This window comes from Hordeum vulgare, chromosome 4H (genome assembly GCF_904849725.1).
Source record: "Hordeum vulgare subsp. vulgare chromosome 4H, MorexV3_pseudomolecules_assembly, whole genome shotgun sequence".
NCBI lineage: Eukaryota > Viridiplantae > Streptophyta > Magnoliopsida > Poales > Poaceae > Hordeum > Hordeum vulgare.
Genome location: NC_058521.1, coordinates 595,122,747 through 595,139,595, shown reverse-complemented (window position 1 = coordinate 595,139,595; position 16,849 = coordinate 595,122,747). Strand labels below are relative to the sequence as shown.

The following is a 16,849-nucleotide window of genomic DNA, read 5'->3' as shown; positions in this document are numbered from 1 at the left end:
CTGTGGAGCACCTTTATAGTCACCCAGTTACGTTGTGACGTTTGATACACACAAGGTATTCCCCCGGTGTCAGTGAGTTACATGATCTCATGGTCATAGGAATGAATACTTGACACGCAGAAAACAATAGAAATAAAATGACACGATCACATGCTACGTTCATAGTTTGGGTCTAGTCCATCACATGATTCTCCTAATGATATGATCCAGTTATCAAGTGACAACACTTGCATATGGTCAAAAAACCTTAACCATCCTTGATCAACTGGCTAGCCAACTAGAGGCTTGCTATGGACATTGTTTTGTCTATGTATCCACACATGTATCTATGTTTTCATTCAATACAATTATAGCATGGATAATAAACGATTATCTTGAAACAGGAAATATAATAATAACTATTTTATCATTGCCTCTAGGGCATATTTCCAACAGTTGCATTGTGCGAGGGCGTGAGGAGATTACGGTGGCCTTAGTGGCTTCTTGGGAAGCATTGTTCCCCCAGACCGCTTCAAACAGAGATTAGCATCTGCAAGGGTGTGAACTTCGGGATACATCGTCGTCTCTGCGTGCCTCGGTTATCTCTTACCTGAGCCCTTTACTTATGCACTTTACTTTGTGATAGCCATATTGTTTCTTGTTATATATCTTGATATCACTTAGTTGTTTATCTTACTTAGCATAAGTTGTTGGTGCACATAGGTGAGCCTAGTTATTTTAGGTTTTGTGCTTGACAAATTAAATGTTAGTTTTATTCTGCATTTGTGCAAGCCTAAACTGTAATTATTTTAAAGCGCCTATTAACCCCCCCCCCTCTAGGCGATATCCATGTCCTTCCAACTGGGTTACCATGTTAGTTTCCAAAAATGATATAACATAGCGTATAATTCCATATAAAGTATCCTATATTTCATAATATAATATCATGGAACGATAAAAAGTTATCGATATGTTGGTGACGTATCAGTTCTGGCTCGGTGCTAGCCGCCCGCATTCATGTCATTGTAGAGCGGTCGCTTCATAGTGACGCTGGCTCAGAGCGTACGCAACCTTTCACTGGGGTTGGCGTTGAAGAGGCGCGTCGGACGAGAGCGTTTTCCTCGTCATGTCTCTAGTGTACATGCTTATTCAATGTGGGAGAGATGTTTAGTGTGCGGGCCTGGATGGGTATCTACCATGCTTGTTCAATGCTCGTTCGTCCATATACCACCATTAAGTAGGCTTGTCGGCCAAGAAACCAACTCCGGTGCCACGCACTTACACACCCTGACGCTTGGCCTCACCGGGATCCAATGTTTGAAGGTGTCCACATCCGGCTAAACTCCACACTGTAACACTTCCGCTCTATATCCTCCTCCCTTGCTCCACATTCACCACGGTGCCAAACTCCAGCGTGTAGACCCTCGTGCCTAGCGGATCGATTATGGCATGCCAGCTAGCTCGCCCGAGGTCTCCAACGATAACCCTGCGATGGAGACGGGCTCCGATAACGACACAACGTCAGACCCCGCTTGTGCATGTCGGTGTGACCATGGAGCATGTGTAGGCGCACAACGACGCTGCAATGACGGAGGAGGAGCGGTCTGTGTCGGCTCCTATGTCGGTGTTCCGCAGGAGGAGCAGATGTACAACTTATTCCTCCACGAACAGCACCGGCTGGCGGAGGGCCAAATCTACGAGAGTGCGCAAGCGAGGAGGTTGTGGCTGCGGTGAACTGGAACTTCATTGTAGAGGAGAGGATGCTCTACGAGGCCGCACATGCTCAAGGCGCCGTTCGCAATGCAAACCCGACGCAGTAGGATGTGGACGCCGCCACACAAGCGCTAGTGACCCACGCGGTCAAGGACTCCAACGCCACCAGTTGTGCGTCCTACGTGCCCTTGTCCAACTTTCGGGGCGCATGTGGTAGGTGGACACTGACGGACCACCACGTACATCATCAACCTCATATACGTCGGCACTGACGACGAACAGGTCGCGAATACCTCCGAGGACGAGTAGGGCATGGGAGGCGACAGGGCCTTGTGTCCCTTGTGGGTTGGTCCGTCTCCCATGTCTCACTCTTCCTTGCCGGAGACCGCGCCTTCAGTTCACGGGTCTTGAATCCCACCAACGCTAATGAAGACGGCAGATGGAGGAAGTGTCATCGATGCGGCATATAAAGGAAGTGGAAGTCGACCACCGAAGTAGGATTGGTTTAGGTGAGGCTGCTCTTTTTTATGGGAAATGTGTGAATTGTAATGAATGTGCTTCTGTTTATATGAAAATCAACGGGTTTGCATGAATTCCGTTCGATATGTTTAAACGATTGTTTGAATTGTATGCAGATAGCTTTGGATGGTCGGCTTCCATCTTATCCGCAGATTGGTCCCGTATCCGCACACGGCTACGGGAGTAAATTTGCAAGTCGATGTTGAAAATGCCCGCGATACTTTTGGAACATTTCGTTTTGTCATTTTTTTTGCGGCTAACTCTGTTCAAGTGTCCACCCATGCAAGGGGACCTCCTATGCGCCGTTCGTTGCAGCGAACTGCCGAGCGGACGCACACGGGGTGTCACCTGACTAGGCCGGCCCAGTTTTTTTTTGTCTTAAGGAAATCTGATATATTCCTTTTTTCTGTTCCTTTTTTCCTTTTCTGTTTATATCCTTTTTTGGTTCGTTTTTTCTTTCCTTTTTCCTTTTCTTTTCGAATTTGAAGCAAAACATTTTTCGAATTTGAAGCACATTTTTTAAGTTTATGAACAGTGTTTGAAAAAATGGCATTTTAAAAAAATTCGGAACAATTTTTAAAAGCAACAAAAATTCGAAATTTAAGAACGATTTTAAACACGAACTTAGTTGAAAATTAGAATGTTTTTTAAAAAAGCAAAGTCATTTTTTGAATCTGAAGAACATTTTTGAAAATCCATAACATTTTTTGAATTTATGAACAAAATTTGAAAACCAACAATTTTTGAAATTTGTAACATTTTCTAAAAGCAGGAACATTTTTCGAAATTTAAGAACAATTTTCAGACACAAACTTAGTTTAAAAATTTAACAAAATTTTGATATTCGAACATTTTTTGAAAATACCAAACATTTTTTAAAAATACCAAAAAGTTTCTTAAAAAATCGAACTTTTTCTGAAAGTCCCGGACATCTTTCGAAAATACCAAACATTTTCTGAAAGTCCTGAACATCTTTTGAAGTTATGAATGTTTTTGAAAAAAAGGCACCTATTTTAAAATTTAGAACATTTTAAAAAAAAGCAAAAACATTTGTTAAATTTGAAGAACAATTTTTGAAAACCCAAAACAATTTTCGAAACAGAAACAGAAAATAGAAAAGGAAAAAGAAAAACGAATAAAAAACGGTACAAAGAACCTTTTAAAAGTTTTCCAAAATCAGAGAAAACTGGCTAAAAATCTCTAGAAGGCTTTCAAAACAAGCAAAACCGCCTGGAGATGTTCCATTTGAATGGGCTAGTCCAGTTAGAACGATCCCTTGGTCACCTGTGCGGAGCCTCGACTACTTGGCGCATAAAGCGGCAAATAGGAGATTCCCTGTGCAAGGCCGAGTTGTAGTGTAGTGTAGTACCGAAGCAACGGTAAGGCAGCCCAGCCCACAACACAGCGCAAGCGGATAGATAAGGCCTCCGGCGACGCTCACAACCGGCCTCGGCTCTCCATTCCGACTCCTTATCCTCACTCCAGCAGCACGCTCGTTCCTGCACCAGCACCATGGTCAGCGAGCAGACGCCGGTGACCACCGAGCCGGAGCTGGAGAGCGTCGACGCGGCGCCTGTCGTCAAGGCCGAGGAGCCCGCGGAGGACGGGGCGCCCGTCGTCGAGGACGTCAAGGAGGGCGACGGTGACGAAGACGAGGAGGAGGACGAGGATGATGAAGAGGACGACGAGGATGAAGACGGTAGTTAACCATCACCCCCTGCTCCCTTTTGCATTCTCACCTCGTTCTGTCTTCTTCCGGTCACACTTACTGTGTGACCGTGTAGGTTCCGCTGTTTAGGAATGAATGTTAGATAGTTGGTGCAGCATCTCGGAAATGATGTGCTTTTGCACTGTAATTCTAGCTATCGGGAATGAGCGGTCGTGTAACGTTGAATTAGTTAGTTGTTATGGGTGCGTGGTGGTAGATGAAGTAGATTTGCGGCGAGGGAGTGGGAGTACGTACGTGCGTGCGTCTGACTTGTAGTTTTGGTGTGCGTGAAGGCGAGCTGGGTGTGGCCGGGAGCGAGGGGTCGAAGCAGAGCCGGAGCGAGAAGAAGAGCCGCAAGGCCATGATGAAGCTCGGGATGAAGCCCGTCACCGGCGTCAGCAGGATTACCATCAAGAGAGCCAAGAACGTAAGAAGCAATTCTTCTATCTGTGTGTGTATATATGTATATGTAGATAGATTGTTGAGGTTATTAAATAATTCATTCATGCGTGTTGTTGATTAAACCTTGGGGTTCAGATCCTGTTCGTGGTGTCGAAGCCGGACGTGTTCAAGAGCCCGACGTCGGAGACGTACGTGATATTCGGGGAGGCCAAGATCGAGGACCTGAGCTCGCAGCTGCAGGCGCAGGCGGCGCAGCAGTTCAGGATGCAGGACCTGAGCAAGGCGATGAGGCCCGACGCGGCGGCGGCGGCGGGGGCCGGGGCCGTCGCCGACGAGGAGGAGGTGGTGGACGAGACCGGCATCGAGGCCCGCGACATCGACCTCGTCATGACGCAGGCCAGCGTGTCCCGCGCCAAGGCCGTCAAGGCCCTCAAGGCGCACGACGGCGACATCGTCAGCGCCATCATGGAGCTCACCGCCTAGTCTTTTCTTCGTTTCCGTTTCCGTTTCCGTTTCGGTTTCGACAAGTCCGGCGGGGATCTCTACCGGAGTATCGTACCATCGTGTGGTGTGTTTTGCAGCCCTTTTATCTCTACGAATCGTACGTGGACGTTGCCCCATATTATCAGGTTTTCAAGATATGTTAGTGTCCCTCTTTCAAGTGAAAAATTGAAATCTAGTGGCGGGCATTGGTCTTTAATTAATTTCTATTGCTACTACCAGCAGTTGTCTAGCAATATGAAAATGAATGCACCGAATAATCCATAAAGGGTAAGGGTAAAATTCCACAGATTTCTCTTGGATCAATCATCTAATGCATGTTTGCAAGTTACAACAAAATACAATACAATTAAGAGGCCTCCACTCAGATCTATCCTATATCAGACTACCATTTCTTTCTGCTATTGCCAACTCCTATTTATCCTGCCTCACAGTAAATAAATCTCTAATGACATCCAGCGGCCTCAACTAGGTTGGTAAGAGTTATCCTCTGCTCTCACTCATCAGCTCTGCCTGTCTATCTATCTTATTTGCCAGAGCTGAAGAGCACTGAATGGGTAATGAATCTATGCTGTGTAAAAATGCCGAATGTCTCGACGCCGATGCCACCGCAATGATCACCAACAACGTCAATAGCTATCACTTCTTACCGCCAGGCTTATCAGGGAAACTTCGATTCAGAAGCTCAAGGAGAAGCATGGCGGCAGAGTCCTTGGCCTTCTTCACGCTCGGCATCGGCTCTCCGACGCACTCGTCGGTCCATCCACGATCCGACGTATTCACCCTAACCGCGTACACAAATCTTTTAGCATGAGCAGGGCCGCCCTCGTTTATGCACCTGTACTGCGGCATTGGCCACTGCCTTCTCAAGCAAGTGTCGTTCAGGGTCTGCCTGGTGAACCCAGCATTGCTCTTATCACCATCCTTTTCTGTCTCTTTCTTTGCTGCAGTTTCCTTCTCCTTCAGGACCACGAGTGCGTTCCTCGCCGCCAATTTCTGTGCCATCTTCTTCTGGGGATTCTGAGCTACACCAATCTGAACACCATCAACAAAGACTTCCACAGTAGCTACATTGCCTGCCCGGGATGCTTTGTATTCTAACCCTTCTGCTTGTTGCTGGCACCGTTCTTGGAGCTCCCTAATTGGATGCATCGGAAGGGTCTCTGGCGTTACCAGAGGTTCGAGGAGCGGTTGGAACACCTGGTGCAAAATAGTGCAGTTTGTTTCAGACTTCCTCCAGATTAGGTTGCTTTTCTATTAAGAAAGTTTCTCCAGAATATAAAGAAATACCTTCCAGACTGCCGAGGTGTCATACCCACTATCCAGGAATACTGCCCCAGCTATAGACTCAATAATGTCTCCAAGAACTTTAGGAGCCTTGCAATCCCCAAGTCCAAAAGAATTGAAACCTGATTTTGAAATCTCTTTTCGGACATCCTTCACGAACTCCCGAATCTTCAGAAGATTGAAAGAAAATAGTCAGCATTGCTTGAAATATATTAAACCTAGAACTTCAGCTCTATCAACAATGTCTTTGTTTCTTGATGCATAAAGAGAGTATGGCAAACCTGTGTTTCCAGTGCAGATGAGCCATGGCGAAGATGTCCGTGCAGCTTACGCCTAACTGCAACCCTTGCAAAGTTCTCATTATTAACAGCCGCAGCTCTCAGGTCAGTCAAGCGACCAGGAGGTAGATCAGTATATGTAAAAAATAGATGCTTCGTGATGAGATGATCCAACACAGCATCACCAACAAATTCCAACCGCTGGTAACAGGAAACACCAGAAGATGGCCTGGATGCATGCGTTATAGCCTCAATAAGAAAACCTTTATTCTGGAATTTGGTACCCAAGATGCCTTCCAATGTCTCAAAGTCAATGCCTTTCAATATGCTCTCAGGTATATTATATGGCTTTGGGGGAGGGATCTCTTGAGGATCCAATTCGGCGTGGATCCCAATCCACTTCATCAGGTGGTTCGCAGCAATTTTCCCTCCTGCTACATAATAGACCCCAATAAGTGCTTCAACAACATCTGCTAATGTCTTGCTTGAGAGAACACGATAGCAGCTAGAATCTCCATCAATTTCGCCCTCCTCTTGAATGCTATCGGTGTAGTCATCGTCATAATCCTTCTGTAATTCATTACCAGGTATTGACTCCCCACCAAAGATGGACGGTTCAGATTCTCTCGTCTCTTCATCAAATACAGGTAGTACTCCGGGAGCTGCCCATCTTGATGGGGCAAACCGATCTGCTTGAATAAATGATTGAAGAGTTTTATTCAGGGCAAATTGATAGAGGACCATGTTACTGACCATCTGCTGCCTCATCCTTGTAAGCTGACCCTCATGCTTCTGAGGATATTTTAGGAAAAGGAATCTACTCACGACCCATTTCAGGTATGCATCACCCAGTAACTCTGCTCTTTCATAGCAGAATGTTTCTTGGCATGATGCAGCAGTCAAGGCTTCTAATATCTGCCATGAACCCCAACAAGCTGTTAGTATGAATTAACAAACACAAATTCTTGTTTATTTATTAAAAAAATCATTTGGCTCTTCTGAGGTGAGAGACAAGAAGAATAAGGAAGGCAGTCTCTTGGGAAACATGCCAAATAACCCCTACTTTATAGATTGACTATGCTACCTCGTGAATGTCAATTATTTTATCGATGAATGTTTACATTTATGCCACCATTTACGATGACTTCCTATGATAAAAAAAAAACAATAAAACACGTAATCAATACCTTGTACTCCATGTACCCCACCTCACTTTAGGTATCTCTAAATCATGTTCTATCAATTCTTATTGCAGGACCTACCAAAGCCATATGCCACAGTAAAATTACATGTATTGTGCATCTCACGTGGTATTCATCAAACTTAACATCCAACTAGATGGTAGGAATGTATTATAGGAAGGAAAGGAATGTAAGGATCTAATGTACCAAAGCATTCTACCAGGACGCGCTACAACATTTTCTGATGCAGGGTTGGGGCAATCAAAGATGTTGAGAGTACCTTAACTGCGGGAACAGGATAATCAATTGTTTCCTTCAATTGAACTGCAAGAAGCATACTCTCAACCCTTCTCATTATTGATGGCAACCTCTGAGCTCCACGAATGAGTGATCCAGGAAGTGGGTGCACAAGGCAAAGTTCGGGTGGTAAATAGACATAATATGTTTTGTCAACGTTCTCCGAAAAATCACCTTCTCTAGCTGCAGAACAAGAGTCAATTACTCATCACTGCATGACCACAATACTCACATCTGGGTCAACAAAAATAGTAGCACAAATTTCGACATAAACATCCAACATGTGGTCATGCCATGAGAGTTTCTTTAATGAGTAAATATCAAGACTCGTTGGGTGTGTTCAGGATGGGACTCGAGATACCTTCAGAATGCTCAAATCTAGGAGACAGAAGATTCTTGCAATAGGAAACACCACGTGCACGTATAAGAGGTTGTTTCTTATACACTAGCTCCACACCATATCTGAGATCAAACAGCACAATGAGTCACAATTTACCATCATAAAATTGCTTAGAGAGACTAAAGTAAGGCAGGATTCAGCATTTAAGAAAACTTTGTCCTACTTTTGCTTGTAGTAATCAGCATATGAGCTATATTCCAAAGGCCCCAGATAGCCTTCCTTCCTAGGAAATGAATTTTCTGCATTCATGTTATAACAAATACAGTCCACATAGAACCGCTTTCCTGAGTGGGCAGCAGTGACAACCATTCCAGAAAGATCTTTAGCATCCCAGCATGAATCTGCCATGAACAACTTGCCTTGGTTCTGATAGTCACTTGAATACCCTCTATCACGAGAAGGAACTAAGCCAGATGCTTTAACAATATCAAAGTCAGCAATGGCTCCTCTAATACCATAAGTTGGATGTGCCTTCTGTCCAAAAGCGGTTCCATTACGCAATTTTCCAAACCCATACTCTCTCTTATCTCCACCGAGTGTCCTCTCATTGGTGCCTAGATAGACATCTGGTCGTGCCTTCTGAAGTGGGTTGTTCCAGGCATCAGTGTTCACAATGTTGTTGATTAAAGTCCAATCGATCTCTCTTAAAGCACCTGCACACTTCTCAGCTCCTACAGGGACAAAGAGGTATGCTTTTGCTGGATCCCAAGGTGTAGTTGAGGGATCAACATCAACATCAAGGACTATGCTCATGAGCCTAACATGAAAGCTCTTCAGCAGAACCAGCTGCAATCACAAAAGTACGGTATTAGCTACACCAGCGCAAAATGCTTAGAATGAATATTTACTTGGAATTTGTCAAGCAGATCAACCTGACTTTCTGTAACTTCAATTGGTCCACGGAATACAAGAGATGCTTTTGTTATCATCGTCCTGGCAACAAAGAGATCCATTGGTGTCGACAGAACCTGAAAATCAGAAAGAAAAAATGGTGAACCCACAACATTATATTCAAGTTTCAGGATATTCCAGATGATGGAACATACCTCTGCATCCAGCTCACTGCCAAAAATAATAGAAAAATTCGATATTTGTGCAAGGGAAGGGTCCTTAGATGTCCCTACATCCACACAATTGACAGAATACATATACAACTTAATAAATTGAGTGCTTTGGCAGCCATCTCTTCCACATAAAATCCATTCTCCCTGTCACAGAAAAAAGGTCCATCAGAACGAGATTGGAGGATAATCTCAGGTGCTGGAGAGTGCAAATGCACTGTCCAGATCAGTACCTGTTTGTATGCACAGATAATGAGCGAGGAAGTAAATAACTTACTCTCAGAATTTCAGCAACACCTTCAGGATAAAACTCTCTATGGCGTGCCGTTCCAGGGAGTGGATCACCTTCATTCTTTTCGGTCTTCTCTCCTTCCCCACTTCCTCTATCAGGTAAAAGCATATCTGTGAAGGCACTCATCTCGTGCAGCTTCTTACAGGCAGCCAAACAAACAGCCTGCACGAAAAAACAAGTGATATTCATGCAACTGATGGGACACGTCATAAATGATATCAAGGGAGCATGTCAGGTAAGGAACCAGCCTTAAAATAGGATAATCAGAAGCCAAATCTCGGTCACTAACTCGCTATATCAACTATGAATGTGGTAGATCAAGGTGGATTGTCCACATCACTAAATTTGTAGGAGGCTATAAGAGTGAAAAGAGATTACTTGATGGGGATTTTTGAAAAATATTTGTGGCCTTTAGCATTTGGTATGAACCGTCGAGGTTCAACCCAATGGCTAAGGTTGTCAGTTCAAATCATTTTAAGGCCAGTTCTTATCTGATATATCCCCTTGACAACGATAAAGTACTTCTATTCCAATGAAACCATCATTACTTGCTGTGCCAGGCGAATTGATCCGCATATAGGACCCTCGAGTTTCTCAAATGGAGCATTACAGGGAAGTTGAAGTTTGCAAGAATATTCCATGGAACCCCCTGGCTTCTCATGTTTTTGCATAATAAATTCTGGACGAAGAATTGAGTACCTGCAAGTGCGAAACTTAGGATGCATATGTGATCTTCACACTCAAAGGAACTGGTACACTTAATAAATGGACAAGAATTATATTCACCTGTCACTTGGAAGCTGTGAACAGTACAAATGTACGAGCCCAACTGCAGAATTCAAGCTGACAACAGCACCTGTTGATTCGACCTGATACATCGAATCAGGTGGTATATGAATGGAATTTAACAGAGTACCATCAAGATGACTGAGATCAGTTCTTTCTATAGCCTCTTTTCTCAACGTCTCCTCACTATTTCGAGCATTCCTCAAGAAAGTTTCATGTGCCAAATTTCCCCTGGAGAAATCATTTATAAGCCAATAGAGTTCAAATGAGCTAATGCCAAAAAAAGTATTTATATGTGTGGGTGTGGTGGATACCTTTCAACCATCAATATGTAGTCAGATCCAGGCTTTCTTGCACGACCACGAGACTGTACGTAGGCCAAAACCGTCTTTGCAAGGTCAAAGCGAATGACAACATTGCACTGTCGAATATCAAGTCCTTCCTCAGCGACACTAGTCGCAACTAACAGTGTAACCTGCAAGCCAGTTAAAGATTTAGAACTCATCTAGTGGATGTGTATCCTAGACGTAACAACTTTGTAAAATCTATTACAAATGAATCATGCAAGGTAAAATCTAGTTAGCATTAGGCTTACAACTGAAATAGTGATCAAATGTAATTATGCTATAAAGAGAAACATACACGACCATCACGAAATTTTGCAATTGTATCCTGCATTTGGCTTGTGCGCATCTCTTGATTGTTGTTATGACCTATCAAGCTTGCACATCGGATAAAGCCTAAAGATGGAAGCTCTGCAAGCACCTGTTAGGTGAACAGAGGAAAAAGAATTGGACGATGTAGAAAGGATCCATAAAAAAACTACATAAATGGGAAAACAACAACAGCATGTTGACCTTAGGAAGAACTAATGCCGTGACAACTCGCTCCACAAAGATGATAGCACGGAAATCCTCAGTATGCTGATACTTGAGAAGGATTTTGATTAAAGCCTGCACCCTAGGGGTAACTTTCCCATCTGCCACGGCAGCTCCGATAACCTCATCTACATGTTCACCTACAGAAACAGCTGACAAAAAGGACAGCAATAGAAGAGAGTGAGATTACTATCAAGTCAAACAAATGGATAAAGAGAATGATGAAATAAATGGTGCAAAATTACGGAACAAAACTGCAAGGAGAGAGAGGAAGTGGATGGTTTTGCCAAACTAATACCATGGCTATCAGGCAGCTCCCCATCTTCAAGTTCACTTGGGTTGTGATTTTCAGTGTTATGCATCTCAACATCATTCGTCTCGCTTTTCACTGCAGCTCCCTCAGTCAACTGGCAGTGCAATAAATCAACAACCTTCTTTAAATGCGACTCTTGAAACTTTACATCAACCTGATAGTTTGCCCTTTCATCATTCTGCAATACTGTCAAGAAGGACTGTGCAACCTGAAATCATGTAAAGCGAACTGTCAGATATATGTGACAATAAACACGACACCATCGTTGAACATCAAACAAATACCTTATAAGCACACCATTGTCCTAGTTCACCTAAAGCATAATTTATAGCTCTCAACTTCTGGATTAAATTAGCTGCACCATCACTTTCTGTACGCTCAGAAACACCATAGACAAGGCGCAGCTCATCTCTAGACCCAGCATCCCTGGCTCCCATAAACTGCCACTTTGTTCTCTTAGAGCTACAGAGTGCAGCTTCTTCAACAGCAGCTTCCATTTGTTTGATCTGCTCGTGCAGGGAACAAAGGGTGGCTGCTTTGTCATATTGGACAACAACTTCAGAAGGCATGGGAACATGTTTCTCAAGCTCCTTCCGATCCTTGATAGTACAAACAACGGAATCCAGTTTACTCTCAAGATTTCTTATCTTGATGGCACAATCTTCTTGGCTAGTGACTCCTGTGCAGATATAATAGTACAAATAGCATCAGAAAAACAAGGAGATGGAATTCTAAACATGAAAGTGAGTGAAAAAATGGAAAGGGGAAAAGGTAGCAGGAGAAAAAGAGCAGAGCAGTACCCTTTAGGTTGACAGGAGAAGCTGTCATACCAAAAACAACTGGTCTCTTATCCTTCGGAGTTGTGTGATAAAATTCTGACATCACTAGAGAATATGGATGCTTTTTCACTGCATGATGGCACTCGTCTAAAATTAAAAGATGTATGGCGTCCATTTTAATAATACTGTGCCTGAGGATGTTTAACAAAATTTGAGCTGTCATAACTAGTACCTGCATAAAAGGGCTCTGTTTAATGTAAGCGAATCATACATGGTAAAGTGCAAAATTGTTTCCATAGATGGATGTGCGTCATACACACATTGTGCAAATATGCTGTAAAATGAGCGGCCTCGACATGTGTGAATGCACAATACTAAGCATTGCAGACACGATTTAAAAAAGATTCATAATTTTGCCAAAAAAATAATTATATACGGAGTAGTTGATTAGAAACATAGCCTATTCCAAAGGCAGTTCAAATCAGGCAAGAAATACGACCAGCATGTAGTCTTGCCAAAAAATATGAACATTATATATGTGATACATAATCAATGCAATTGCCGTAAATAAATAAATAAAAAGAGTACCTGACCAATTAACAGCATCGTTAACCATAATCTAAAAAGCACCAATACTTCAAAATCTGCTGTATCCGCATATAAACGTGTGATACGTGATACACAGGATATGTGTATCCCCATTTTCTGACTAAAAATAAATAAATAAAGGTACGCTGCTAGGACGCCGTTGATACGTCGGGGACATGGGAATGGTGTAGCCCGGTAAAGCCCAACTACTAACCCTAACAGACAGCTCTCATCCCGTGCTATTCAATGGAGGACTGGATCGAGCGCACGACCGCACCTGGACATCACTTCCAACGCCTCCATCGCCTGGAGTCAAGCAAAGCAAGGTAACTTCCCCTGTTCCCGAATCCCCTGCTCTCCTCTGGTATGGGGGTGCTTGCTTGTGTGTGTGCAGCATGCTTGCTGGCTGGCTGCTGCTGCTTAAGTATTGATTGCTGCTGGCTAGCTACTGCTGGTGCTGGCTGTGGCTGCTATAGTTGAAGTGTTGATTCCAAATACACAGGGATTGAGGCAATTGAGGGCATGAAAAGAGGCACAGAGACAACAAATGGGGCAGTATTTTGATCTCATGTGATATCTCAAAATCATTCTGTCTTTATTACATGGATTTTATTAATTATTCCGTATCACCTATGACTGTTTCTAGAAATTGCAGTATCCCTTGTCAATGCTTCCTAGAGGATAACCAGCCTAACGTCGTTCCAAAATGATATGAAGATTTAAGCAAATGTTTAGCATAGAGCTAGGTCGCAGGCACATTATACACAGCAATAAGAACGGTATGGAAGGGGGTGGAAGTGAGAAGAATGACCTGTTTGGAATCAAACTCTCGCTGCCACTTCCTAGCATCCCAGAAATCCTGACCCATCTCTCCGCAGTAGTGCCCAACCCGATAGCCAGTCCTCTCGCGTATCACCTCAGCTTGCTGCAATTTCAGCAACACGGTTACACCCACAAGATATGAAACCTTAATCACTGGAAGCTCGGTCGTATATGTATGTATGTACCTGATACACAAGAGGCACCTTGGGAACCAAGAACACGGCAAGTATTTTCCTGTTCTCCTTCATCATTTTGTCACATATGCTTTTGATGAGCAGCACAGCAATGAGGGTCTTCCCTGCGCCGGTCTCGAGGAAGGCTATTGTGTTCCTGCTCTTTGCTTGCTCGAGCACCTCCAACTGGTAATGTCTGGCCTGCTCCTCGGCGAGAGGCTTCTCCTTGTGGGCGGAAGCCGCCTTATCTGCGTCTGCATTCTTCTCCATGGAGCCTCCGTTCTGTGTCCTGGCACGCTTTCCCTCGCGCTCAGACTCCTGCTCCCAGGTGCCAGGGCGGAACACCATCTTGCCGCCGCGGTCCCGCTCCCAGAATCCTCGAGCCTCGCGCCGGTGGGCAGGGTTACTGTCGCGGTCGCGGTCGCGCTTGCGAGGCCTGTCGACGAAGTCGCGCCTCCCGCGCCGTTCATCCCAGCCACGCGAGGGCGGCGGCAGCATCGGGCGCCGCCGGGAATCAGGGCGTGGGCCCCCGTCAGCCCCAGGGGCGAGCCGAGGACGCTTCCCGTCTCTCCACTCCCCGCCGCGACCGCCGTTCGCCGAACCGCCTTGCGTCTCCCTTCTCGTCTCCTTCCTCGGCTCGGCGCTTGTCGTCTCCTTCCTCGGCCCGACGCTTCTCGTCTCCTTCCTCGCCTCGACGCTTCTCGCCTCGTTCCTGGGCCCGCCGGCCTGGCTCCTCTGCTCCGAGCACACCACCGCCACGGCATTGTTGGCCACAGCCGCAATAGCAGCAGCCTCCTGCACCCGCTCCGCCGGCGGTTGCGGGGGAGCCACAGGCGGGGGCTGTGGCGCGGGGGCTGTCTCGGCGTCGATGCTCTCGAGAATCCGGTCGATCTCGGCGACGAATCCGTCGTCTACGCCGCCGCAGTCCATGGCGGGCATGAAGCCGGGGTTGAAATCCGCGGAGGCGGCGAAGTCGATGCCGCAGTCCATGGCGGGCAAGGGCATGAGCCCCGGGTCGAAGTCGGCGGACGAGGCGAAGTCGATGCCGCACAGCAGCGACGCGTCCTCGTCGTCCTCGCAGGCGTCGTACCAGTAGGACACCGCCCCCGGGTGCTCGCCCGCGCCACCTCCTCCTCCTCCTCCCGCCATCTCCACCGCCCGCAGCTGCAAGCACAGCAAACAAATCGTCACGCACAACCAGCACACCAAACAACCAGCAGCAGAATCAGAAGAAGGAGCGGGGAGAGGAGAGGGGAGGGGAAGGGGGGGAAACGAATGTTGGCACTACTGCTGCTGCTGCTGCTCTGCCGGTGGCGGCGCCGCGGGAGGGAGCAGCTCCTGGCGATGGCGGTGGCGTGCGAGAGAGCGGAAGAGAAAGAGGCGGTGATAAACCGTACGAATCACGCAATCGAAGCGACCGGCGAGTGGGGGGGGAGGAGTGAGATGCGAATGCGATTCCGATATGGGGGTGATAGGACGGCGGCGGTCTCCTTCCCGCTCCCGGCCCCTGTCCCCGGTCCGATCCGATCCGATTCGATTCGACGGTGTATCAACGCTACTCTTTCTCTTCTCCCTCTCTGCTGCTGGTCTCCACTCCTCTTCCCCTCTCTCTCTCTCTCTCCGATATGGCGAGGGGAGGAGGACGGAGGTCGGAGGAGGATCCCGAATTAATGGACGCGTCGCCGCGAGCCCTCGCGACCACGAGGCCCGGCCCGGCCCGGCCCGACCCACCTCGCGTGGGGCCCGCCCGTCAGGGGTTGTTGTTGTTGTTTGCCCTGGCCCTGAGCGGTCGTGCGCCGCGAGGACCGAGTCGTACTGCTACTCAGCTACTGTGGTGTGGGGCCCCGGGCCAGAGGTGAATCTTTTTTTTTTTTGAGGGTGCCAGAGGTGACTCCAGGGACGACCGTGTCGGTCTCATTGCGTGCCACGTGTCCCGGCCACGACCACGGTAATTAGTTTCAGTGTGTATACTGCTTGCTTCCCATCCACCATTGTAGGTGAGATGCAGTACTTCGGAGTTCAGAGTTAATTCAGTTTTTGTCCAGGCAATAAAAAGAAAGTTACGCCTAATAATAATAAAGTTGGCGAAAAATGACTGCTCTCCGTGGACAGGACAAGGAGCGAGTGAGTCCCGATGCATGGAGCATCAAGTTCCAAAGGTGGTTATATAGGTACACTACACGTGCTCAACGGTCTCCACGACACGACGCGGGCGAAGATGAGCAGATGCTTTGCCACCTTGCCGGCACAGGCGCTCCGCCGGTCCGTCCGTGGAATGGAACCGAACCTGGCCGCTTCCCATCCAGAAGAGAAAATCGAAATTAAAACACGTCCAGGTTCGTGCTCCTTTTTTAACTTTCGATCGAAGCAGGGCAAGTTACATTACGGTACGCACAGTGACAGGACACGGGACAGGGATGGAAGGTGAGTGTGAAAGACAGTGAGGAAAGGCTGCCACTACTGTGTCCTGTGTGGGCGGAGCCCAATAGGCCCACCCTGTGGCACATGCTACACGGTCAAGGCATCAGGGTAGGCAAGCAGAAGTGCTACACGGCCATGAAATCTGTCTTTAGAAGGCTCTCGTGCTCAACGCTGATCCATTCGATCCGTGTACTGCCGCTTATGTACGTTGCAGCCCACATCAAGAACGTTTGCTGCACACGGTAGGCACTTACGCACGCACGCACGCACGATCAATCGATCCGGCTATATGATGAACATAGCAATTCCATCCCCTGATTAGGGTTTGCTCAAAGAACAATTGATTAGGAAACCGTCTCCTCTCGTCGGCTGGTTTTGTTGTCCCGACTTTCGAACAGCCAAGAAAAGCCAACGATCGCAGCGGTGGCCGCCGGCAAGCGATCCACATATATCCCATGTCTATATCGATAT

General features: G+C 46.5%; 2 protein-coding genes across 4 annotated transcripts; one reads left to right on the top strand and one right to left on the bottom strand.

The window, feature by feature from the left end:
- Positions 1-3,646: 3,646 nt before the first annotated feature.
- Positions 3,647-5,021, top strand: LOC123449884 (nascent polypeptide-associated complex subunit alpha-like protein 2). The gene is made up of 3 exons (XM_045127245.1): positions 3,647-3,910; positions 4,213-4,346; positions 4,457-5,021. Exons 1-3 carry the CDS (start codon positions 3,724-3,726, stop codon positions 4,802-4,804), a joined length of 669 nt encoding a protein of 222 aa, XP_044983180.1. The 5' UTR covers positions 3,647-3,723; the 3' UTR covers positions 4,805-5,021.
- A 72-nt stretch (positions 5,022-5,093) lies between these two features.
- LOC123449883 (endoribonuclease Dicer homolog 1) lies at positions 5,094-15,623 on the bottom strand. Of its 3 annotated transcripts, XM_045127243.1 has the most exons (20): positions 15,246-15,609; positions 13,970-15,121; positions 13,774-13,887; positions 12,396-12,606; positions 11,880-12,274; positions 11,581-11,803; positions 11,262-11,434; positions 11,047-11,169; positions 10,719-10,879; positions 10,405-10,635; positions 10,167-10,317; positions 9,604-9,780; positions 9,312-9,473; positions 9,138-9,233; positions 8,429-9,051; positions 8,227-8,327; positions 7,849-8,048; positions 6,391-7,302; positions 6,113-6,277; positions 5,094-6,022 (listed from the first exon to the last, which is right to left on the bottom strand). In XM_045127243.1, exons 2-20 carry the CDS (start codon positions 15,104-15,106, stop codon positions 5,462-5,464), a joined length of 5,916 nt encoding a protein of 1,971 aa, XP_044983178.1. In that variant the 5' UTR covers positions 15,107-15,121; positions 15,246-15,609; the 3' UTR covers positions 5,094-5,461. The 3 variants fall into 3 exon arrangements, with proteins under 3 accessions (XP_044983178.1, XP_044983177.1, XP_044983179.1); XM_045127242.1 differs by having other exon boundaries at positions 13,970-15,609; XM_045127244.1 differs by lacking the exons at positions 5,094-6,022; positions 6,113-6,277; positions 6,391-7,302 and adding an exon at positions 7,330-7,645 and having other exon boundaries at positions 13,970-15,623.
- Positions 15,624-16,849: the final 1,226 nt, after the last annotated feature.

What these genes read in the sequence shown, in the direction of transcription:
- LOC123449883 (XM_045127242.1), bottom strand. Translation starts at nt 15,106, where the DNA reads ATGGCGGGAGGAGGAGGAGGAGGTGGCGCGGGCGAGCACCCGGGGGCG. An exon ending in TACATATTGATGGTTGAAAG is followed by an intron (nt 10,636 to 10,718) that starts GTATCCACCACA and finishes TGATTTCTCCAG; the next exon opens with GGGAAATTTGGCACATGAAA. An exon ending in TTGAAGTTACAGAAAGTCAG is followed by an intron (nt 9,052 to 9,137) that starts GTTGATCTGCTT and finishes TTGTGATTGCAG; the next exon opens with CTGGTTCTGCTGAAGAGCTT.
- LOC123449884 (XM_045127245.1), top strand. Translation starts at nt 3,724, where the DNA reads ATGGTCAGCGAGCAGACGCCGGTGACCACCGAGCCGGAGCTGGAGAGC. An exon ending in GGACGACGAGGATGAAGACG is followed by an intron (nt 3,911 to 4,212) that starts GTAGTTAACCAT and finishes GTGTGCGTGAAG; the next exon opens with GCGAGCTGGGTGTGGCCGGG. An exon ending in CCATCAAGAGAGCCAAGAAC is followed by an intron (nt 4,347 to 4,456) that starts GTAAGAAGCAAT and finishes CTTGGGGTTCAG; the next exon opens with ATCCTGTTCGTGGTGTCGAA.